Raw genomic sequence first — 21,676 nt, 5'->3', positions numbered from 1 at the left:
TGATGCACTGTATTTGTTCATGTTCAGATGATTTTACTTAATTACTGAAATGCTTCCTGTTATTATACAAAAGAAGGAAGTTGATTGAATCATTTTGTCATTTAACCTATCTCTAGTTGGTTCTTAACTTACTATTAGGCTTTTGAGGGCTTTTATGCACACGTTTTCTTTCGGACGCTTGCGAATGTGACAGAGGGACCTCTTATTAAAACGTAGAGAAGACCGCGATTAGCTGTGTTTTGCCAACATGGACAGTTGGAAGTTTGTCGTCTGTTGTGCACAATTCGATTTAGCAATGGGATAGCTGCGTTAATCCATTCAACAGGTAAATGTGCGTCTCTCCATTAGAAATACACAATACATTAAGTAGTGATGGTCTTCAACTCTTTGTTTCACTCTAATGATGAATGGAGAATTTGTAAAGGTAACACCTCAGTTGTGATACACTAGCTTGCCTGACACCGGCCTTGTCTGTGTTGGTTCTTAATAAATTTACACAGTTATGTAGGTGTTAATGTGCTCATCCGAGGTGTTAGATAATGGAAGATAATAGGAGACATAATATTACGAGTGCCTGTCAGTTTAAGCTGGACGGGAATGTGATGACAATCGGTGTTCAAATCTAGTGCTTTAATCATCAGCACCGCCTATCTCAAGAAAGTCACAATGTAATGTCCTACCCACTGTTATATAATTAGGATTCATCCCCAATCCTAGTAAAACGGCAAATGTTTGCATGCGTTTGACACTGACTTCTCAACAGGTATGACATATTAATTAAGTCATGTACCAAGTTGCCAAAAAGTTGAAAAATATGGTTGGTAGCATAAACATAAGGATGGATGGGAAGTGACAATGTTATGCCCTCCATTTGGAACAATAATAGGGCCCCATGGTAAATGTTTTCTTTTCTTGAATTACAGATGGCAGAGATTTTCATCAAAGGAAGGATTCAATTTGCTTTTAATAAAAGTGTTTTAAGTTCACAAATATCAAAAATTATAAGTTAAAATTTCTTGGATCATGATGTGATGCTGTAAGGTGCCAATCAGGATGAGACGCAGACATGTAGTGAGTGCAGTGGTGGCAGTTTTCCTGTGCTGGAATGTCATCATATACCTCATTCTGATGTTAAGGCACCCAGGCAAGGTAGGTTTTCCCAGTTATCCTTCAATAAGATCCAATTTCTGATGTTACAGATACTGTGACTGTGTAGAAGAATAACTAACAAGTACATCTGTACTATTTCTATGACCTGTTATAAGCCCAACACTTACACAGACAAACATACTTACAGACAAACCATACACAGTCAAACATACAGACAAACAATACAGTCAAACATGCTTACAGACAAACAATACAGTCAAACATACTTACAGACAAACAATACACAGACAAACGATACACAGTCAAACATACTTACAGACAAACAATACACAGTCAAGCATGCTTACAGACAAACAATACACAGACAAACATACTTACAGACAAACAATACACAGTCAGACATGCTTACAGACAAACAATACACAGGCAAACAATACACAGACAAACATACTTACAGACAAACAATACACAGACAAACAATACACAGTCAAACATACTTACAGACAAACAATACACAGACAAACAATACACAGACAAACAATACACAGTCAAACAATACACAGTCAAACAATACACAGACAAACAATACACAGACAAACAATACACAGACAAACAATACACAGACAAACTATAAACAGACAAACAATACACAGTCAAACATGCTTACAGACAAACAATACACAGTCAGACATGCTTACAGACAAACAATACACAGACAAACATACTTACAGACAAACAATACACAGTCAGACATGCTTACAGACAAACAATACACAGACAAACATACTTACAGACAAACAATACACAGACAAACAATACACAGTCAAACATACTTACAGACAAACAATACACAGTCAAACATACTTACAGACAAACAATACACAGACAAACAATACACAGACAAACAATACACAGACAACCATACTTACAGACAAACAATACACAGTCAAACATACTTACAGACAAACAATACACAGACAAACAATACACAGACAAACAATACACAGACAAACAATACACAGTCAAACATACAGACAAACAATACACAGACAAACAATACACAGTCAAACATACTTACAGACAAACAATACACAGACAAACAATACACAGTCAAACATACTTACAGACAAACAATACACAGACAAACAATACACAGTCAAACATACTTACAGACAAACAATACACAGACAAACAATACACAGTCAAACAATACACAGTCAAACAATACACAGTCAAACATACTTACAGACAAACAATACACAGACAAACAATACACAGTCAAACATACTTACAGACAAACAATACACAGACAAACAATACACAGTCAAACATAATTACAGACAAACAATACACAGACAAACAATACACAGTCAAACATACAGACAAACAATACACAGACAAACAATACACAGTCAAACATACTTACAGACAAACAATACAATACAATACAGACAAACAAGTCAAACAAACAATACACAGTCAAACATACTTACAGACAAACAATACACAGGCAAACAATACACAGTCAAACAATACACAGTCAAACAATACACAGACAAACATACTTACAGACAAACAATACACAGACAAACAATACACAGTCAAACATACTTACAGACAAACAATACACAGACAAACATACAGACAAACAATACACAGACAAACAATACACAGTCAAACATACTTACAGACAAACAATACACAGACAAACAATACACAGTCAAACATACTTACAGACAAACAATACACAGACAAACAATACCCAGACAAACAATACACAGTCAAACATACAGACAAACAATACACAGACAAACATACTTACAGACAAACAATACACAGACAAACAATACACAGACAAACAATACACAGACAAACAATACACAGTCAAACAATACACAGACAAACAATACACAGTCAAACATACTTACAGACAAACAATACACAGTCAAACAATACACAGTCAAACAATACACAGACAAACAATACACAGACAAACAATACACAGTCAAACAATACACAGTCAAACATAATTACAGACAAACAATACACAGACAAACAATACACAGACAAACAATACACAGACAAACTATAAACAGACAAACAATACACAGTCAAACATGCTTACAGACAAACAATACACAGACAAACAATACACAGTCAAACATGCTTCCAGACAAACAATACACAGTCAAACAATACACAGACAAACAATACACAGACAAACAATACACAGACAAACAATACACAGTCAAACATACAGACAAACAATACACAGTCAAACATACTTACAGACAAACAATACACAGTCAAACAATACACAGTCAAACATACTTACAAACAATACACAGACAAACAATACACAGACAAACAATACACAGTCAAACATACTTACAGACACACAATACACAGACAAACAATACACAGTCAGACATGCTTAGACAAACAATACACAGACAAACAATACACAGACAATACACAGACAAACAATACACAGTCAGACATGCTTAGACAAACAATACACAGACAAACAATACACAGACAAACAATACACAGACAAACAATACACAGTCAAACATACAGACAAACAATACACAGTCAGACATGCTTACAGACAAACAATACACAGTCAGACATGCTTACAGACAAACAATACACAGTCAAACATACTTACAGACAAACAATACACAGACAAACAATACACAGACAAACAATACACAGTCAAACATACTTACAGACAAACAATACACAGACAAACAATACACAGTCAAACATACTTACAGACAAACAATACACAGACAAACAATACACAGACAAACAATACACAGACAAACAATACACAGTCAAACAATACACAGACAAACAATACACAGTCAAACAATACACAGTCAAACAATACACAGTCAAACAATACACAGACAAACATACTTACAGACAAACAATACACAGTCAGACATGCTTACAGACAAACAATACACAGACAAACAATACACAGACAAACAATACACAGACAAACAATACACAGACAAACAATACACAGTCAAACAATACACAGACAAACATACTTACAGACAAACAATACACAGACAAACAATACACAGTCAAACATACTTACAGACAAACAATACACAGACAAACAATACACAGTCACAGTCAAACATGCAGACAAACAATACACAGAAACAAACAATACAAGACAAACAATACACAGACAAACAATACACAGTCAAACAATACACAGACAAACAATACACACTCAAACAATACACAGTCAAACAATACACAGTCAAACAATACACATTAAAACATACAGACAAACAAACAATACACAGTCAAACAATAATTACAGACAAACAATACACAGTCAAACATACTTACAGACAAACATACTTACACAAACAATACACAGATACAATACACAGACAAACAATACACAGTCAAACATACTTACAGACAAACAATACACAGACAAACAATACACAGTCAAACATACTTACAGACAAACAATACACAGACAAACATACTTACAGACAAACAATACACAGTCAGACATGCTTACAGACAAACAATACACAGGCAAACAATACACAGTCAAACATACTTACAGACAAACAATACACAGACAAACAATACACAGACAAACAATACACAGACAAACTATACACAGACAAACAATACACAGACAAACAATACACAGACAAACAATACACAGACAAACAATACACAGACAAACAATACACAGTCAAACATACTTACAGACAAACAATACACAGTCAAACATACTTACAAACAATACACAGACAAACAATACACAGTCAAACATACAGACAAACAATACACAGTCAAACATGCTTACAGACAAACAATACACAGACAAACAATACACAGACAAACATACTTACAGACAAACAATACACAGTCAAACATACTTACAGACAAACAATACACAGACAAACAATACACAGTCAAACATACTTACAGACAAACAATACACAGACAAACAATACACAGACAAACAATACACAGTCAAACATACTTACAGACAAACAATACACAGACAAACAATACACAGTCAAACATACAGACAAACAATACACAGTCAGACATGCTTACAGACAAACAATACACAGACAAACAATACACAGACAAACAATACACAGACAAACAATACACAGTCAAACATACAGACAAACAATACACAGTCAAACATACTTACAGACAAACAATACACAGACAAACAATACACATTCAGACATACTTACAGACAAACAATACACAGTCAAACAATACACAGACAAACAATACACAGTCAAACATACATGGGAAAATCATATTGAAATAAAGATAGAAGATTTGACAGGGATTGAAGAAAACCTTTACAGTAAGCGTAGTCTTTAGAAGTATCAGATTTTGATATATGGAAATTTGACGACGTGACAATGGTCATTTTTTTGGTTTAGAGCTTCTGCCAGGTTTTGAACCTGGTACCTCTGGCTTAATAGTTCTGTGCTCAACTGATTGAGCTGAAGAGAAGAGTGCTCTAGTCTACTGATATATTGCAGCTAGTATTTCCCAGAGTTAAAACTATTAATAATAGTAATAATGATCATTTAGTACATAATATTCAGTTACTTTCTTTCAAGATAGAATTCACATACCATAAATCAGTAGGTTAATTACTGTTAATATCATATGTTTTGATTTACTTTCTTTTAATATCACATTCTTTAAGCTAATATGCATATTATGTAAAATCTCTGTGTTACTGTTTGTGTGTAGAAGTAGTATTTTCCCTTTAGTCAGACAGAAGTGTCCAGTAAGAGACCTAAGGGTCACGAGTTCGAACCCCGTCAGGGTTGAGGTGTTTTCCATTACTCCTTCCTATTACACATATATATAGAAATAAAAACTAAAATTAGACGAAATTTGTTGATTTTATTTTTCATTTCTATATTTTCCCGCTCCTCGTGGCTTTTTAATACATTTCTTCTATGTACATAAATGTATATATTCTTTTAAGAGGACCAAGGGGCAACTTTGATTCAAATTATGAGTTTAAGATTTTAATGAACACATACAGACATGGATGAGTTTGTGACTACATGAATAGAGTAGATCTCTCACATTTGGTTACTTATGTTGAAGTCACACATTGTATGATACAATATACATGTTTTAGGAAGGTTATTTCAAATAAATGTATTTCCATTTATTTCATGTGTCCTATTCAGGTGATCCCGCCTAGCATGGAACTTGACATCTTAGATACTGGTATACAGAACCAGCTAAAACAGAACCTAGCACTACTGTCCAAGCTGCAAAGTCTGCGTAATGAAACAGGTAAGTTTCATCAGGGTTAAAAGGGGTTAAAGGTCATACAGAGGTTATTCAGATGTCATGCACAGGTTAGAGTTCAGAAAATTAATTGACCAGTATGTGACAGAGTTACAAAGGGTAAGATTTCTTAAAGAGGTCATTCAGGGGTCATCCATGAAATAGTTTTCAGATAAGGAATGGCCAGTGTGTCTTATCATAAACAGGATTGGATGTAGGTAATGAAATAGATTTGTATTAAGTTCACAAAGATTAGAGGTCATACAGAGTTAATGGTTTGTGAAATCATAATTTAAGCAGAGGATATTTTGTTCAGGTGACCAAAAAATAAAAGTGATGATAATAAGTTGTGTGTTTCCCGTTCCCAGCCATCCTGTTTTTGTATTACCAACCTTTCTTTTTTCAACATTTTTACCAAGAGATTAATCTAAAATTTCCATGTTGATTTGATAATGTTTTGTTGGCTGGGGATCCTCAGCAGTCCAAGCACCCGGAGGTAAACTTACCTCAGACACTAGTGATATATATAGACTGATCTCTCAGTACAGGGGAGATAACTGTGACTATATGACATCATCAGTGTTGGGATGAACTCTATAAAATGCACACAAATGCCTAAAGATATTGTGAATTTTCACATAAACCAAAAGTGAAATCATGAGCTTCTGACAAATATACATCTCTTCTGGATGTGATAACTCTGCATTTCTTTGATATTTATTGACCAAACTTCTATTTCAGTTTTTTTTCATTTTCTTTTTGTGTCGCCTGCAGAGCTAGCACACACTTAGGGATCACTTTGTCCGTCGTCACGCATCGTTGTCGTTGGCGGCATCGTCCGTAGAAAAGCTTTCCGGACTTTTTTTGGTAATGCTTTGAGTTATCAAAATGAAATTTTGCATTTGGCTTTTTTGTTGCAAAGGTACAGATTAAGTTTGATTCCCGGCTGTCTGTGACATTTTTTGGCAGAGTTATGCCCCCTTTCAACTTAGAAAATTTCCAGTGAATATTGGTTTCCTAACTTTTTGGGCTTATGCTTTGAGTTATCAAAATGAAATTTGGTATATGGCTTTTTGTTGCAAGGGTACAGATTAAGTTTGATTCCCATCTGTCTGTGACCCTTCTTGGCAGAGTTAAGCCCCTTTCAACTTAGAAAATTTCCTGGGAATATTGTTTTCTGGACTTTTTTTGGCTTATGCTTTGAGTTATCGAAATGAAATTTATTAATGGCTTCTTGTTGCAAGGGTACAGATTAAGTATAATTCCCGGCTGTCTGTGACGCTTTTTGGCTGAGTTATGCCCCTTTGAACTTAGAAAATTCTCTGGGAATATTGTTTTCTTGACTTTCTGTGGTTATGCTTCAAGTTATAGAAACGAAATTTGGTATTACAACTTTATGGTTGATCGTTGCACATCCAGTTCTATTTCTAGGTGACCGTGACACTTTATGCAGGCGATACATACAGTTCCGAGGAACTTTCGTTGTTCAATTTACTGTCAAAAGCAACGAAATATTATTTTCCCCCAAAAAAAATCCATAGCTACTAACGTTTTCTTTTTTCTGGCAGAAACAGGAAACAGAAATTTTGTTTTGACCTTATCTAAGCAGTTAGTAGAGCTCTTTAGTCACAGACTGAGGGTAATGTATACATATAGGTATGTGGAGGTTACAGGAGTGTTGATATTGATAACTGCTGGTTGTATATCTTAGGAAACAAGCCAAAAACACATTCTCCAATAGTTCTGCCGGACAGAAAAGGAGACGTCCATGATCTCAGCAAAGTGGTGCTCCCTGTATTGTTGATTGCTTGTGACCGAGTCACCGTAAACAGAAGTCTGAACCAACTCATCAGGTGAGTGTTTACTCCGATATAGTTACCATATAGTGAAACTAACTGAAGTCATATGTGTATTGATAACTTCTGCCCTGTCTATCAGGTAGGAATATTACAAATAATGTAAACAAATTGAAATTGTCTCCCTTTAATGAAATTGTCTCCCTTTAATGTGATCAAATTGATTTGATAGTATTCTTGAGGATATAAACTTAAGACAGCTTGAAACCCAGCAATTATTAAACAGTGAATTAAAACCCCAGAAAATCTTAATGTCTGTTTACTTGTATACTAAAATGAATTACCAAAGACAGAGTGGTGTGAAATTTAATTTTACATCTGAGACAAATATTGTAAAATATCAGTGTCTTGAGATTAAACAAGTATGCAGTATTCAAAGTCATGATATATATTAGTTGTATGATTGTGGGCTGTGGAAAGTCAATTAAGTAGGACTTCTAGCTGTTAACAGATTTGCTTAATTTGGTAAAAGATAACGACATATGTGTACTACAAGAAATCTAGAAGATTCCAGTAAGTTACATTTTTCTTTTTCATCATCTCCAGGCTTCGTACTACGAAGGAACAATTTCCCATCATAGTGAGTCAGGACTGTGCTCATAAACCAACAGCTGAAGTAATTCAGAAGTATGTTGTCACCGACAACGTTGTACATATAATGGTAAGTATGAAGATTACTTACAGAGTGTGACGTCATACAGAAGTATGTTGCCACCGACAACATTGTACATTTGCTTTAATACAGCTAAGATGTTTCTACTGCTTCACCACTGACGTCCTCAATCGAGGCCATCCCTCATTGTGCGTTTCAACCCTTAGCTCAGTACACTCTCAGGATGGGGGTACACAATGATGATCAGTCACTGCACATTGGTGGTGGGTGTCCAGCTACTCGAGTCTTTCTTCATCCACACCCAGCATGAAGATCTCTCTGTTGCCTTGGCCATCATCTGCACCGCTGATCTCTTGGTCCTGCCTAACACTCCCAATGCAGATAGCATTTTCCACACAGATGGTGCGGGAAGCCCCTGCATCCCACCTTAACCATGAAGCTCCAAGTCTGCCACCCTTTCTCCCTGCACTCCATCAGCAATGCTTCCTACTTTCCTTTCTTCCGTTCGTGTGCTTCACTGCACCTTTCCTCCCATGGAACTGTCAGCTCTATGATGATGACCATTCTTGTCGTTGACAACCAAAGAACCATATCTGGCCAAAGGTTGGTTGGTACAATGTCCAGAAAAGTTAGTCTCTGATTAAAGTCTACTGCCAGCTTCCAGTCTCCTGCCTGAAAAAGAATTCCAGAAGTTCTCTGCGGTGATGTGGATGTTGGTGTCTCACCTTCCTTCACAAACCTTATCTGTGTATGTTTGGACCTTGGTTGGCTGGCCTTATTCTTTCTTTCCCTTTCCATAATATCTGCCAGCTCCCTTAAGACTTGGTTGTGGCGCTATGTATATCTTCCCTCTTCTAAGGCCACCTTACAAGAGGTAAAAATATGGTGTTATGTTCCTCTCTGTCCACACAGGGGGCAATCATGTGTTCCTGCAAGGTCCCATCAGTGGAGATCTGCTGGTGTTGATAGCACATCATACACAGTCCGGAGGAGGAATTGGAGTTGGAATTGCGGGTACTTCCAGATTTCTGAACAGGAAAGTGCGCGCAGTTCTGCATCCCATCTTGTCCACACTCCTTTGGCTCCCAATGCAACTGCTTTGGCCTGCCTTTGTTCTTCCTCACCATTTCTAATTTCCTTCTGGACCTTCCTACTCCTTTCTTCTGCATCATCCTTTTTCCAGAAGGTGATCTCAGTTGTTCCTAAACTTTGTCTTCCTACTGCTGTTGTTCCAACAATGTCTTTGTGTATCAGTCTACTTTCAGCCTCGTCAACTGCTCTTGATGCTACCATTTCCTGCCAGTTCGTACTTTCATGCCGGCTAATCACACCTTATCATCTCTGGAGTCCTTCAAGGTCATGATGAGTCTTGCCTTGCCTGTCGTGAATTCTTCCATGAGTGAACAGATGGGGAGTTGGAGTTTTGCTGTCTTGCTGTATAGGCCTAATGCAGTAAAGCTTGGAGGAACTCCCAACCACTTCAGGAGGTGTCTGTTGATAATACATTCCATTTTCTCCACTTTTGAAGTTGTAATCTCATAAAGCATCTAGGGCCAAGCTAAGCGTGGATGGAGGCCATGCTGATAATCTAAGCTTTAAGTTTCCCTGGGAGACCTGTCTTGTCTATATTCCTTCTCTGACCTGCTGTTCTATCCTTTGGATGTTGGCCTTATCTCCTAATGATTCATCCAACCACTTCCCCAGACATTTGTGGGGTTTCCTATGATGGATGGTATTTCCTCCCCCTGTAGTTGGAACTGCTGCGTTACTCTGCCCTTCTTTATGACCATTGATCTTGACTTTCTGGGTTTGAAGGTCATTCTCGCCCAAGATATGGTGTCCTCCAGGGCTAAGAGTATCCATCTTGCCTGAATACCAGTGTCTATAGTGATCGTCAGAACATCCATAAAGAATCTGTCCGGTGGTTGCCTAATGTGTCTGGATGTCTTTGGACCTCTTGTCTCTCTTTCTCCTGCTTTGATAATCATGTTCATACCGCGTTTGCGGAGCTATTTTGTTGCAGTTGGTTAGACCAATAGCAACATAATTAATCACAGGATTAGTTATGTTGCATGTGGTTATGTTGCATACTGAAAACAGTGAAGTTGTAAGTCAAATATCAGAAAAGTAACATATTGTTTTGTCTTTAAGTAGAACAGTTGGAGCTCAACCGTTAATATCCTTCGAAAGGGCACTGAAAGGGCTTCCAGAAAATGAATTAAAATTAATAGGTTATCTGGGAAATATCGTTTGAAATCTAATCACAGAAATGGACTCTTGCAACTTTACATGTTTTAAAATGTACAGAAGTGTTCAAAAAAATATTTTTCTGGAAAAAAGTGCCTTTATAACATGAAAATACATCAAAAAGAATTACATGGAAGTTTTTCCGTGTCTCTATCTCCAGAAATAAAAAAGGCATTTTTTAGTGATTCTTTAACTTTGACTGGGGCTATTTTTAAAAAAATATGCGAGTGCAGAAGTCTACTAGGTGTCAAAATTTAGGAAATCTTATAAGGAAAGCGATTCAAGTAATCTCTAGGCTCAGTTTGGAGTATTTTTTGGAGAAAAAAGTGAAAAACCGAAATGTTCGTTATTTGGGATTTTCTTTTACCATTTCAAACATGTTTTTGACCATTTTCTTGTAAAAATACAGCTCTTTTTTGTGTGCTAGGACATTGTTCAAAAAATATTATTTGAATTAAAAACTAGAAAAAAAATTGGTCTGTTAATTATGTTTTTATGATCTACTCATGAAAGTTATGTTGCAGACAGGGGAAAAAACAGGGGAAAAAATGATACCTCGATGTTATGGTCAAAAAAGAAGATTTTGGAATTGTTTAACTTCTGCCAGAAACCTTGGATATGTGGCTTTCAGGCCACAGAAAACTATTTTCCTAACCTAAACCAATTTTCAGAAAAAAGATTCTTCTGAAGGGGTAAATTTTGGTGGATTTTGCAACATAAAATCGCAATATAGACTTTTTCGATTTCTCAAAATTCTGAAAAGGGAGAGCATTGATATTTCAGAAATATTAATATAGATGTCAGGGCAACTCTCTGTGAAGTTTCAGCCTAAACGCCCCATTGTTGCGAAAGTTATGGAATAAATAGTAAAAACGCTACCCCGTGCTTGATTTCAGAGTTAGCATGGTGACTACTGCATATTATAGGTTGACTCAATTTTTTTCCTCTGAATTTTGCCAAAATTTTCAAACCCTAGAGTTAGCAGAGGGTTAGAATTCAACCCCGAGGGTGAGCCTAACCCTCTATATTTTTTAATAAAAGCAGAAAAAAATAAATTGCGAATGCTAACCATATTGCCCTTTACCTAATGCAACATAAATGTTTTCAACCTCTAACCATACACCTTTCTAGTGGAATTTTTTAATTGTAATTTTTATCATTTGAAGATCTTGTCTAACCCTCTGGTTTAATAAAAAAAAAATCTAACCATTTTGGGGGGAAAAAAAGACTTTATTTCACTTATTTTAAATGGCCGCTTATGTTGTCAACATAAGTCCCGTCGGCCTAATTAGGGTTAGGTCAGGGTTAGTATATAGATCACTTACAGAGTGTGACGTCATACAGAAGTATGTCATCACAAATGTCATACATACCATTGTTAGTATAAGACCACAGCAATTCTGTATAAAATTTTGTGATGAAAGGAAATACTGAGTATTTCTATACAATGATAACAAGCATAAGGTATAGCTGAAATAATACATGTGCCCTACCAGCTCCACAAACTAATACACTGTAATGTTTTATAAATTTTCTATAAAAAAGTAACAGTGACCTTTAACCTTGAACTTAACCCAAAACCCTGAAACTCAAACTAGTGTATGATAATTTCATGTTATTGATTGTGTGAAGGCTGATGAGAATCCATCAAAGAATGAAAGCACTAGAGTGCTGGCAACACAATGGATAGGAAAACTATAGTCTGGTTGGGGTCTTCCCCGAACACCAACTCTGTATATGACAACATGTTTACATAGGAGGTCAACTGTGATGATAGTGGATTATAAGCTGTTTTAGAATTGTAGTACAGGTAACTTGCACAGGTAAATTCTGATAACTGTTCAGAAAACAGGTAAATCAGATGATTAAGTTCTGATTCTGATAACTGTTCAGAAAACTGAAAACTGTTAATAACTGTAAAATAAAGGAATCAAATATCTGTGTTAAATCTGTTTAAATCCCAGGCTATTCTATGGGAAATGTGTAAAAGCCAAGTTCATTTTGGGAAATTATCATATTTCAATCTGCACTTTGACAGATCAATATTTCAATCATTGCTTGATTTATTACTGTACTTTTGTCACAGATATATATTGTCAAATCATAACTTTTGTCATATATATATTAGTTAATCTTGTATTTTCTCTCAGTTTTTATGTAAATTGTGTTTAATTTGAGTGATATTATTATCTTTGTTGTTTGATACAAAACAGTATGGCTAATGCTAAGATCAACGTTAAGTTCATCACCAACAGAAGAGGCGGACAGAACCTTTCACATAATGGATTCATCTTCAGACAGATTCGAAAGAACGGCAGCAGGACATTCTGGAGATGTTCGACCTCAGGCTGCTCAGCATCACTCTCGACAATCGACAACATACCAGCTAACTTCGGAAGAAATCCACACACCCACGCCTCAGGCCCAGCCAGTGTTGTAGCCAAACAGATCATGAACCAGATCACCAACAAATGCGTATAATCGGTCCAGCCTATTCCGTCCATCTTTGAGGAAGAGCTCAATCAACTCCGAGACAACGACTGGGATGACACTTCGAAGGCCGTGGTCCAGCGACTACCAACATTCTACACAGCGAAATTGTCTCTTTACCGTGCTCGCCGCAAGCAGACTCCTCCACTACCAAAGACTTTGGCCGACATCACCTTGGATGGAAGATGGACAGAAGCATCTACAGGCGAACCATTTCTCCTCTTTGACAACGGTGAACAGAACAACAGGATGATCGCATTCGCTTCGTCGGAGAACCTGGCCGAACTTGCAGCATCTGACACCTTCTTCTGTGACGGAACTTTCTACAACTGTCCAACAATGTTTTACAGCGTCCATGTACAGAATGAAGGCATCATGACACCAGTCGTATACGCATTACTTCCCGGAAAGAGCCAGGCAATCTACAGCCGTTTCTTCACCCTTCTCCAGGATCACATGGCACACTTCGACATTCCATTCCGACCCACTACAGCCTTCGTCGATTTTGAGGTAGCTGCACACAATGGATAGAGGGAGATCGTACCACCTGGAACCACTTCTCAACCGAGGGACCCCGGACTACCAACCATCTGGAAGCTTGGCACGGAAAACTGAAGAAGGTACTGCATGCCCACCCCAACATCTACACCATCATCCAGACGTTTAAGGACATACAGAACATGAACGACATCAGCCGGATTCAGAGAGACGAAGGAGGCACCATTCAACCCCGGAAGAAGAAATACGCCAACATTGACAGACGCCTGGCCACCTTGAAGGACCGTTTCCAGACTGGGACAATCGACCTGATGACCTATGCCGATTCAGCATCCGAGCTTCTGCATCTTGGATAGAGTGTATTGTGTTTTCTGGACTTATGGATTACTTGATTATTACAGGTTGTAAAAGGACATAATATCTAGATAACTGGATAATGTATTGTCATACATAGTGCTAATTCAGCTTCATTTAGGAGTTTACTATTTATATTAGATAATAATTTATTTAATGCTAAAATGTGGATAATGTTTCAACATTATATATACCAAGTATGTAATACAAATACAATTTAATAACAGACATCAGTGTATCATTGTGACTTACTAAATTTTATTTATCAATTAAATATAATCTTATATGATAATCATTAAAATAATAAATAACAATTTTAAATACTTTAATAACTATTTTGTAATACTTCATATACTACAAAAATGTGTTACATTTATATATGTAAAACAAAAAAAAACTTTACCTATTTCCTTATTGATATGTACGTATCCTATTTACAAGGACAAGTTGACATTCTTAGTTGAAACAGACTATAACTTTAACATCAAAGGATTCCCTTTATAAACACCCTCCTTTCAAGTTGGCAGAGTTGGTGTTGGGGAATGAGCCGTCTGGTTTCATTGGTAGGAAAGTAATAACAACATGTCTGTATAAACCTGTACCAGTCTAGTCGCCAAACATCTTTATTGATAAATACAAACACCGTTGTTGGTTAGCTTCAATTAGAGTGTACGCAACACACATGTAAATACTAGGTCTTATTACCTTGTAAATTAGTCCAATATATCTCATGCCGTTATTCACTTATAACATCAATGTACATCTGTATATACCAGAAGTTATTGATTGTTAATTCATTATAATCATAAAATTGATTAATTTCAGCAACCCAACCAGACCAATATGGAGTTGAATAAGAAGGATAAAAAATTCCTAGGTTATTATAAAATTGCTCGTCACTACAAGTGGGCCCTGGACCAGGTCTTCTTAAAGTTCAACTACTCCACTGTTATCATTGTAGAGGGTAAGTAAACACTTCATTGTTACTACATCAGATTGTTATCGTATCCGACAAATTCAACCTAAAGATCAGAGAGGTAGGGGTTTTTAGGTCATCTGACCAAAGGGTCTGATGATCTATTGCGATCACCTTTTGTCCGGCGGCATCCAGCGTCCGTCGTAAACATTTTCAATTTCTTCTCAAGTTCTACATGTCTTATTGAGCTGAAACTTACCTGAAATAATCGTGACATGATCCTGACCAAAGTTTGTTAATTTCAGGTTGGTCTGAAATCCAACATGGCCACCATGGCCGCCACCTTGAAAACACATTTTCGACTTCTTCTCAAGTTCAAAATTTGAAATCTTGTATTTCATGTCAGATGACCGTTAAGGCCCATGGTCCTCTTGTTTCTCAGACTTGAGCAGTTTGTGAAGCAGAGATTTTCCTGTTGTAGTTGTGTCCTTTGACGAGATATTTTATCTCATAGTTTGCATGTGGCAGGCTTCCCTTATGGTGTTCAGTGTGATAACCATGAGGAAACCCTACCTGCTGTTGATGGGGCAATTAACGTAGCAAACGATCACAAAGTTAAGTTCCTAGATTTGATGATCAATTAAATCAGAGATTACCTGACAATAGCACATATAATGTATAAAGTATTTTTTGGTTGTGAAACCTTCAGAAATATTATCACTTTTCTTGGTCTGGTGTCTGTTTTTTTATATCTTTGTTTATCCAATCAGAGGTGTTAACAAGCCCCCAAACCCAGGTTGTCTTGGTGAAAAGTTCCATTCAACACACTGACACACATTCTGTTGTGTTGCCAAATTTCATAAATTGATGAATGCCATTAATGAAAAATCTTTTTAACACAATCTCTTATTTGATATCTCAGAAATGTTGTTACATACATGTTTTTGAGGTTTGAAGATTAAGGGCCTGTATTGAATTCTCCTGTATTTATGCATAATTATATGTAACACACTGTTAATTGATTTTCACATCTAAAGTATGACTGCCATACGTTCAGATTCTAATCTAAAAATAACTTTGCTCTTCAGATGACCTTGACATCTCGCCAGATTTCTTTGAGTATTTCTCAGCAACTTATCCCATTCTGACCTCTGACCCTTCAGTGTGGTGTGTGTCAGCATGGAATGACAATGGGAAGAATGGAATGGTTTCGGAGGAGGCGGGTAAGTCACCGTCAAACAAAACCGGGTTATTGATAAAAACCGGAAGTGAGAAGTTTGTATTCAGCTGTTTAGTTCTATCATTAGTACTATAAGTGTTTGATGTTTGTATTTTAGAATTTCTGTCTTAGCTCTGGCAGTAGACTGTTGAACATTTCAGTGTGATTCAATCCCTTGTACTGTTGTGGTCATGTCTTTTGACCACATCACCAGATTTTGTCCCCCTGACATTGGCCATGTCATGACTTGCTCAAGTCACAGAAAATACAAGAATCACCAGATATTGATCTTTATGTAAAAATTTCAAAATCACATGTTCAAACATAAGAGGACATTGTCTGAATCAACACAGATGTGACAAATATGTCATGAAAATTGATTGTAAGGTAAAACACACTGTCACATTTAAGTTTGATAAAAGGTTTATGACACTGCCATGTTACCCAGATTGTTTTGGATAGTATGTGATGGCCACAGTGTTAACTCTCAGAGAAAAAGCATGTTTATTGTGTTTTTTGTTTTTGTTTCTGGTAATGACAGAACTGCTGTACAGGTCTGACTTCTTTCCTGGACTTGGCTGGATGATGGAAAGGAAAACATGGCTGGAGATTGGACCAAAGTGGCCTATAACGTACGCCAGATCTTTGTTTTTTCTACTTTTATTTTACAGCATCCTATGCCTTATTGAATTGGGAAAATAAAGCAGAATTTTTGGGAAAATTGGGAAAATATTTTTTGATTTTGCTTCATTTCAGGGAAATAACATCAATTTTGACTCGAGTAAACAAATAGGGCAAAAAAAATCACTGCAGATAAATATGTACTATTAGATTATATTTTCATCATTATTTAGCTAATTATTCATTGAGCAGCGAGTGTGAGTGTCTTACAGTTATAAACCCTATACATACCAGCAGTATATGATGATGCTGACCTCCACAAAGAATTTTGGCCTGTTTATAATCCCTCTTGTTATATATCTATACAGTAATACCTCTAAATACAGGAAGTTGAGATCCAGTGGCCATATTGGATTATACTTTTACTTTTACACACCCTGTGCCTACATAATGTATATACTTATATATAAATGATATCATAATGATGATTTTGCTAGGATAGGAAATAAAAATAATGACAAGCTTTGCAGTTTGATTGTCCAGTGAATAGAATTCAGAGTGAATGATCTTGACAGGTTCTGGGATGACTGGATGCGCCATCAGGACCAGAGGAAGGACAGAGTTTGTATACGACCTGAGATTTGTAGAACAAGTACATTTGGAAAGAAGGGAGTTAGCAAGTAAGTCATGTATATCACTCCTGAGGTCAAAACATAGGTCATATATACAGAAATAAAAGGATTTTTACTGAGGTCAGAAAGTAGGTAACCTGTATCATTACTGTCGTCAGAAAGTAGGTCACCTGTATCATTACTGAGGTCAGAAAGTAGGTCACATGTATCATTACTGAGGTCAGAAAGTAGTCACAGGTATCATTACTGAGGTCAGAAAGTAGGTCACATATCATTAAGATTAAACTTATTTTGTTTTACAATAATTGTGAAATGAATTTTTCCAACTTATATTAATCACTTTTGTTGGCTTGGATGGAAGCACACACACTTTCTTATTGTTGAAGGAAAATGGAACACACAGTCAAAAAACCTAAACACTACTGAAGTCAGACCATATTTGTATCATTTGTATATCAAAATGGAGGCTATCAGGTTATGAGGTTATCATTGATAAAGTTACCAATCAGAAAACTGCTTAGGTTGTTACTTTCTATTTTTGGCAAATTTTAATGAATTAATAAAATCATTAAAAATTATATATGTTTGAAGATGGCACATACTGAATAAAGAAGACAATTATAGATCTCTCATCTGCTGAAAGGTCAAAAGGTCGTAATTGTGGACATAAAACCTGTTTAATAAATAAATAAAGACTTCCTTTTTGCTTCAATCTTTTGATAAAATCATGATAATTTCAATCTTCAAAAAAAATCTTTTGTTTGTGTAAGATTTGTCTACATCTTGTTTAAGATTTGTCTACATCTTGTTTAAGATTTGTCTACATCTTGTTTAAGATTTGTCTACATCTTGTTTAAGGTTTCAAAACTGGAAAGATTTCCTGAGGTTTCCTTCTTGTTCTTACAGGGGTTTATACTTTGAGAAACATTTAAAACACATCAAGTTGAATGACCAGTTTGTAGCATTCACAAAGAAAAATCTGTCCTACCTCATGAAGGTAAGTACACCTAGATACATAAACCTATGATACGTGCTGCAGTGTCACTGTGTAAACAGTGTTAATGCTGTTACATGAGAGAAAGGATGAAATGATACAGAGATCAGAGTACTACAGTTACAGCTCTGCTATTGATGCCTTAAATAACAACTTAAAATTATTTTTGATTTAAAAACAATTTTGTGTTCATTTCCTCCTTATCATTTATATTAATTTTTGAAATGCCAGAACACTCAAATATGTTTTCTTGGCAAATTTAATATATTCATATATCACTGGAACCCTTTGACCCCTGTTGACCTTTGACCTCTAGATTTATGTTTATGTATTATAGGAGAATTATGCGCCCTGTTGAACTATGACCTTAAGATCTGTGTTTATGTATTAGAGGAGAAGTTTGACTCCTGTTGAACTGTGACCACTATGTTAAGATGTATTGCACGATAACTTCATGTAGTACAGGTAAATTAAGAACCAGTGTGAACTTTGACCTATGTAAGTATATATTACAGGAGAATTATGACCCTTGGTTCAAACGTCTGGTGTATGACACACCAGAGGTGACGGTTGCTGAAGTGATGTCTGGAAGTAAAAAACACCTCAAGGCACTACGTGTTACATACACAACAAAGGAACAATTCAAGGCAACTGCCAAGAAACTTGGCATCATGGATGATTTCAAGGTCAGTTGGAGGTCATTTTCTGTAATTTGAGCAGAGATAACAATCTTTTCGCTTGTGTACTCCCCAGCTTGTTTAGAATCTGGACAGAATGACATCTTTTAACGTTACAGTAGGACTTAGTGACTAGTAGATATCATCATCTAATGTCATTTGTTTTTCAAGAAATGTTCATGTTAGATCACCTGGTCCTAAAGACAAAAGCTTACACCTTGGCACAGCATCTTTTGTTCATCAACTTTTTTCTAAGAATTGCTGCCGTGAATAACTGTGCAGGTTTGACCAAATGTTGGTTTAACAAGGGTCTGTGGGTAAAGTTGAATCAGTTCTGTATAATCAGTCAATGTTGGCTCCCAGAGGCTTGAGGGGTCAAGACTGGATTAGCCTCCTATAGGAATGACAGAATTTGTTCAAATTTGGTCTGATGCATCTTTCTGTAAAGTGGAATCCATTTCGTCTAAAATGTTGGTCTTCTGTAGAAATGACTTAATTTTGTCATTTTAGTGTGGAAAGGGGTCTTTGTTTAAACCATGTGCCATACCTCCTTTTGGGGCAAAGGGGTGGGCCTAAGAAGGAGGGGAAACTTTAAAATTTTGTGTCTGTTGGGATGAAAGTATCTTTGGATGAAGGAGAATTACCTGAAAGGAAAGGAACAGGGCATCAACTAAAGAATAAACCAAAATCTTTACAGAAGAGGAAAAATATATTGGGTTACTCTTTTCATTGTGCATTTTTTGGAATTTACTCGTGTGAATAATAGTGGTATATTTAGCCCCATAATTACAAAACTAGAAGCTAATAGTGGTATATTTAGCCCCATAATTACAAAACTAGAAGCTAATAGTGGTATATTTAGCCCCATAATTACAAAACTAGAAGCTAATAGTGGTATATTTAGCCCCATAATTACAAAACTAGAAGCTAATAGTGGTATATTTAGCCCCATAATTACAAACTAGGAGCTAATAGTGGTATATTTAGCCCCATAATTACAAACTAGAAGCTAATAGTGGTATATTTAGCCCCATAATTACAAACTAGAAGCTAATAGTGGTATATTTAGACCAATAATTACAAACAAGGAGCTAATAGTGGTATATTTAGCCCCATAATTACAAACAAGGAGCTAATAGTGGTATATTTAGCCCCATAATTACAAAACAAGGAGCTAATAGTGGTATATTTTGCCCCATAATTACAAATCTAGGAGCTAACACAGTTGTATTTTCTCACATATGAGTTATTGTTTTGGTACCAAGAAACCAATGGAATTCACCTTCCAACTAGATTTTCACACTCGTTTTTTGAGATCAGTCCTCTTCTGGGAATAATTTGGTACCAGACATAAACTTAACTAGTATGTGAGCATTGTGCTTTATCTACATTATATATATATATATAATTATTTAGTAGATTTTCATTCAGAACCACCTGGAGATTGACTCTAAAACTGATTAAAATATTAATAAAATATGTAAGTTCAAATAAAAATATGAAAAGTATCAATTCATAAAACGATCAAATCAGACTATGAAGTGTTGATTGAGAGGCAGAATATTGATTCTTATTCTCAGATTTAATAGAAAAGGTAAATTGTACTGATCTGGTCTGAGTGGTCTTAGAGAGGCTCCCTTATTGAAATTTTTAAAAAGAAGTCTTAATTACCTCAAGTAGGTAACAAAAATATAGCAGAGAAGTTCAGTTACATAAACACGATGATAAAACAGTTTGTGTTTTTGTTGTTTATAGGCTGGTGTCCCACGTGTGGCTTACAGAGGAGTTGTCAGCTTCGTCCACCATGGACAGAGAATTTATTTTGCTCCAAAACCAGATTGGCAAAAATATGACATCAAATGGACGTGACCTTGGCCTCTCGGTGACCTTCATATTGTTGAACTTGAAACAAGAACATTCAAATATTTTATCTTTGGTCATATGAGGGCTCATCTTTTCAAGTATATCCGGCAGGCAACCTTTCAGTCGCAGTACAGAGGGTAAAATTAGTCAGAATGTTTATTCTTGATAAATCCAGGACTTTACCTGGTACTGAAAGTGTGAGTGTAATCTCATGTGAAGATAGTGTGGCAGTCACAATTTAGTGTATTATCACTT

General features: G+C 36.1%; 1 protein-coding gene across 1 annotated transcript; it reads left to right on the top strand.

Moving 5' to 3' along the window:
* The first annotated feature begins 1,053 nt into the window (after positions 1-1,053).
* Positions 1,054-21,427, top strand: LOC132553242 (alpha-1,3-mannosyl-glycoprotein 2-beta-N-acetylglucosaminyltransferase-like). Its single transcript, XM_060217471.1, has 11 exons — positions 1,054-1,149; positions 6,339-6,447; positions 8,153-8,294; positions 8,844-8,958; positions 15,325-15,463; positions 16,504-16,638; positions 17,176-17,266; positions 17,831-17,935; positions 18,794-18,884; positions 19,397-19,567; positions 21,314-21,427. Exons 1-11 carry the CDS (start codon positions 1,054-1,056, stop codon positions 21,425-21,427), a joined length of 1,308 nt encoding a protein of 435 aa, XP_060073454.1.
* Positions 21,428-21,676: the final 249 nt, after the last annotated feature.

The sequence above is a fragment of the Ylistrum balloti genome, unplaced genomic scaffold (assembly GCF_031769215.1).
Source record: "Ylistrum balloti isolate Yb309-2 unplaced genomic scaffold, AGI_CSIRO_Ybal_v1 Utg370312, whole genome shotgun sequence".
NCBI lineage: Eukaryota > Metazoa > Mollusca > Bivalvia > Pectinida > Pectinidae > Ylistrum > Ylistrum balloti.
This window is presented reverse-complemented; position numbering and strand designations above follow the sequence as displayed.

Coding starts and splice junctions, on each gene's coding strand:
- LOC132553242 (XM_060217471.1), top strand. CDS start 1,054: ATGAGACGCAGACATGTAGTGAGTGCAGTGGTGGCAGTTTTCCTGTGC. Junction 1,150..6,338: donor TGTTAAGGCACCCAGGCAAG/GTAGGTTTTCCC, acceptor TGTCCTATTCAG/GTGATCCCGCCTAGCATGGA. Junction 6,448..8,152: donor AAGTCTGCGTAATGAAACAG/GTAAGTTTCATC, acceptor TGTATATCTTAG/GAAACAAGCCAAAAACACAT.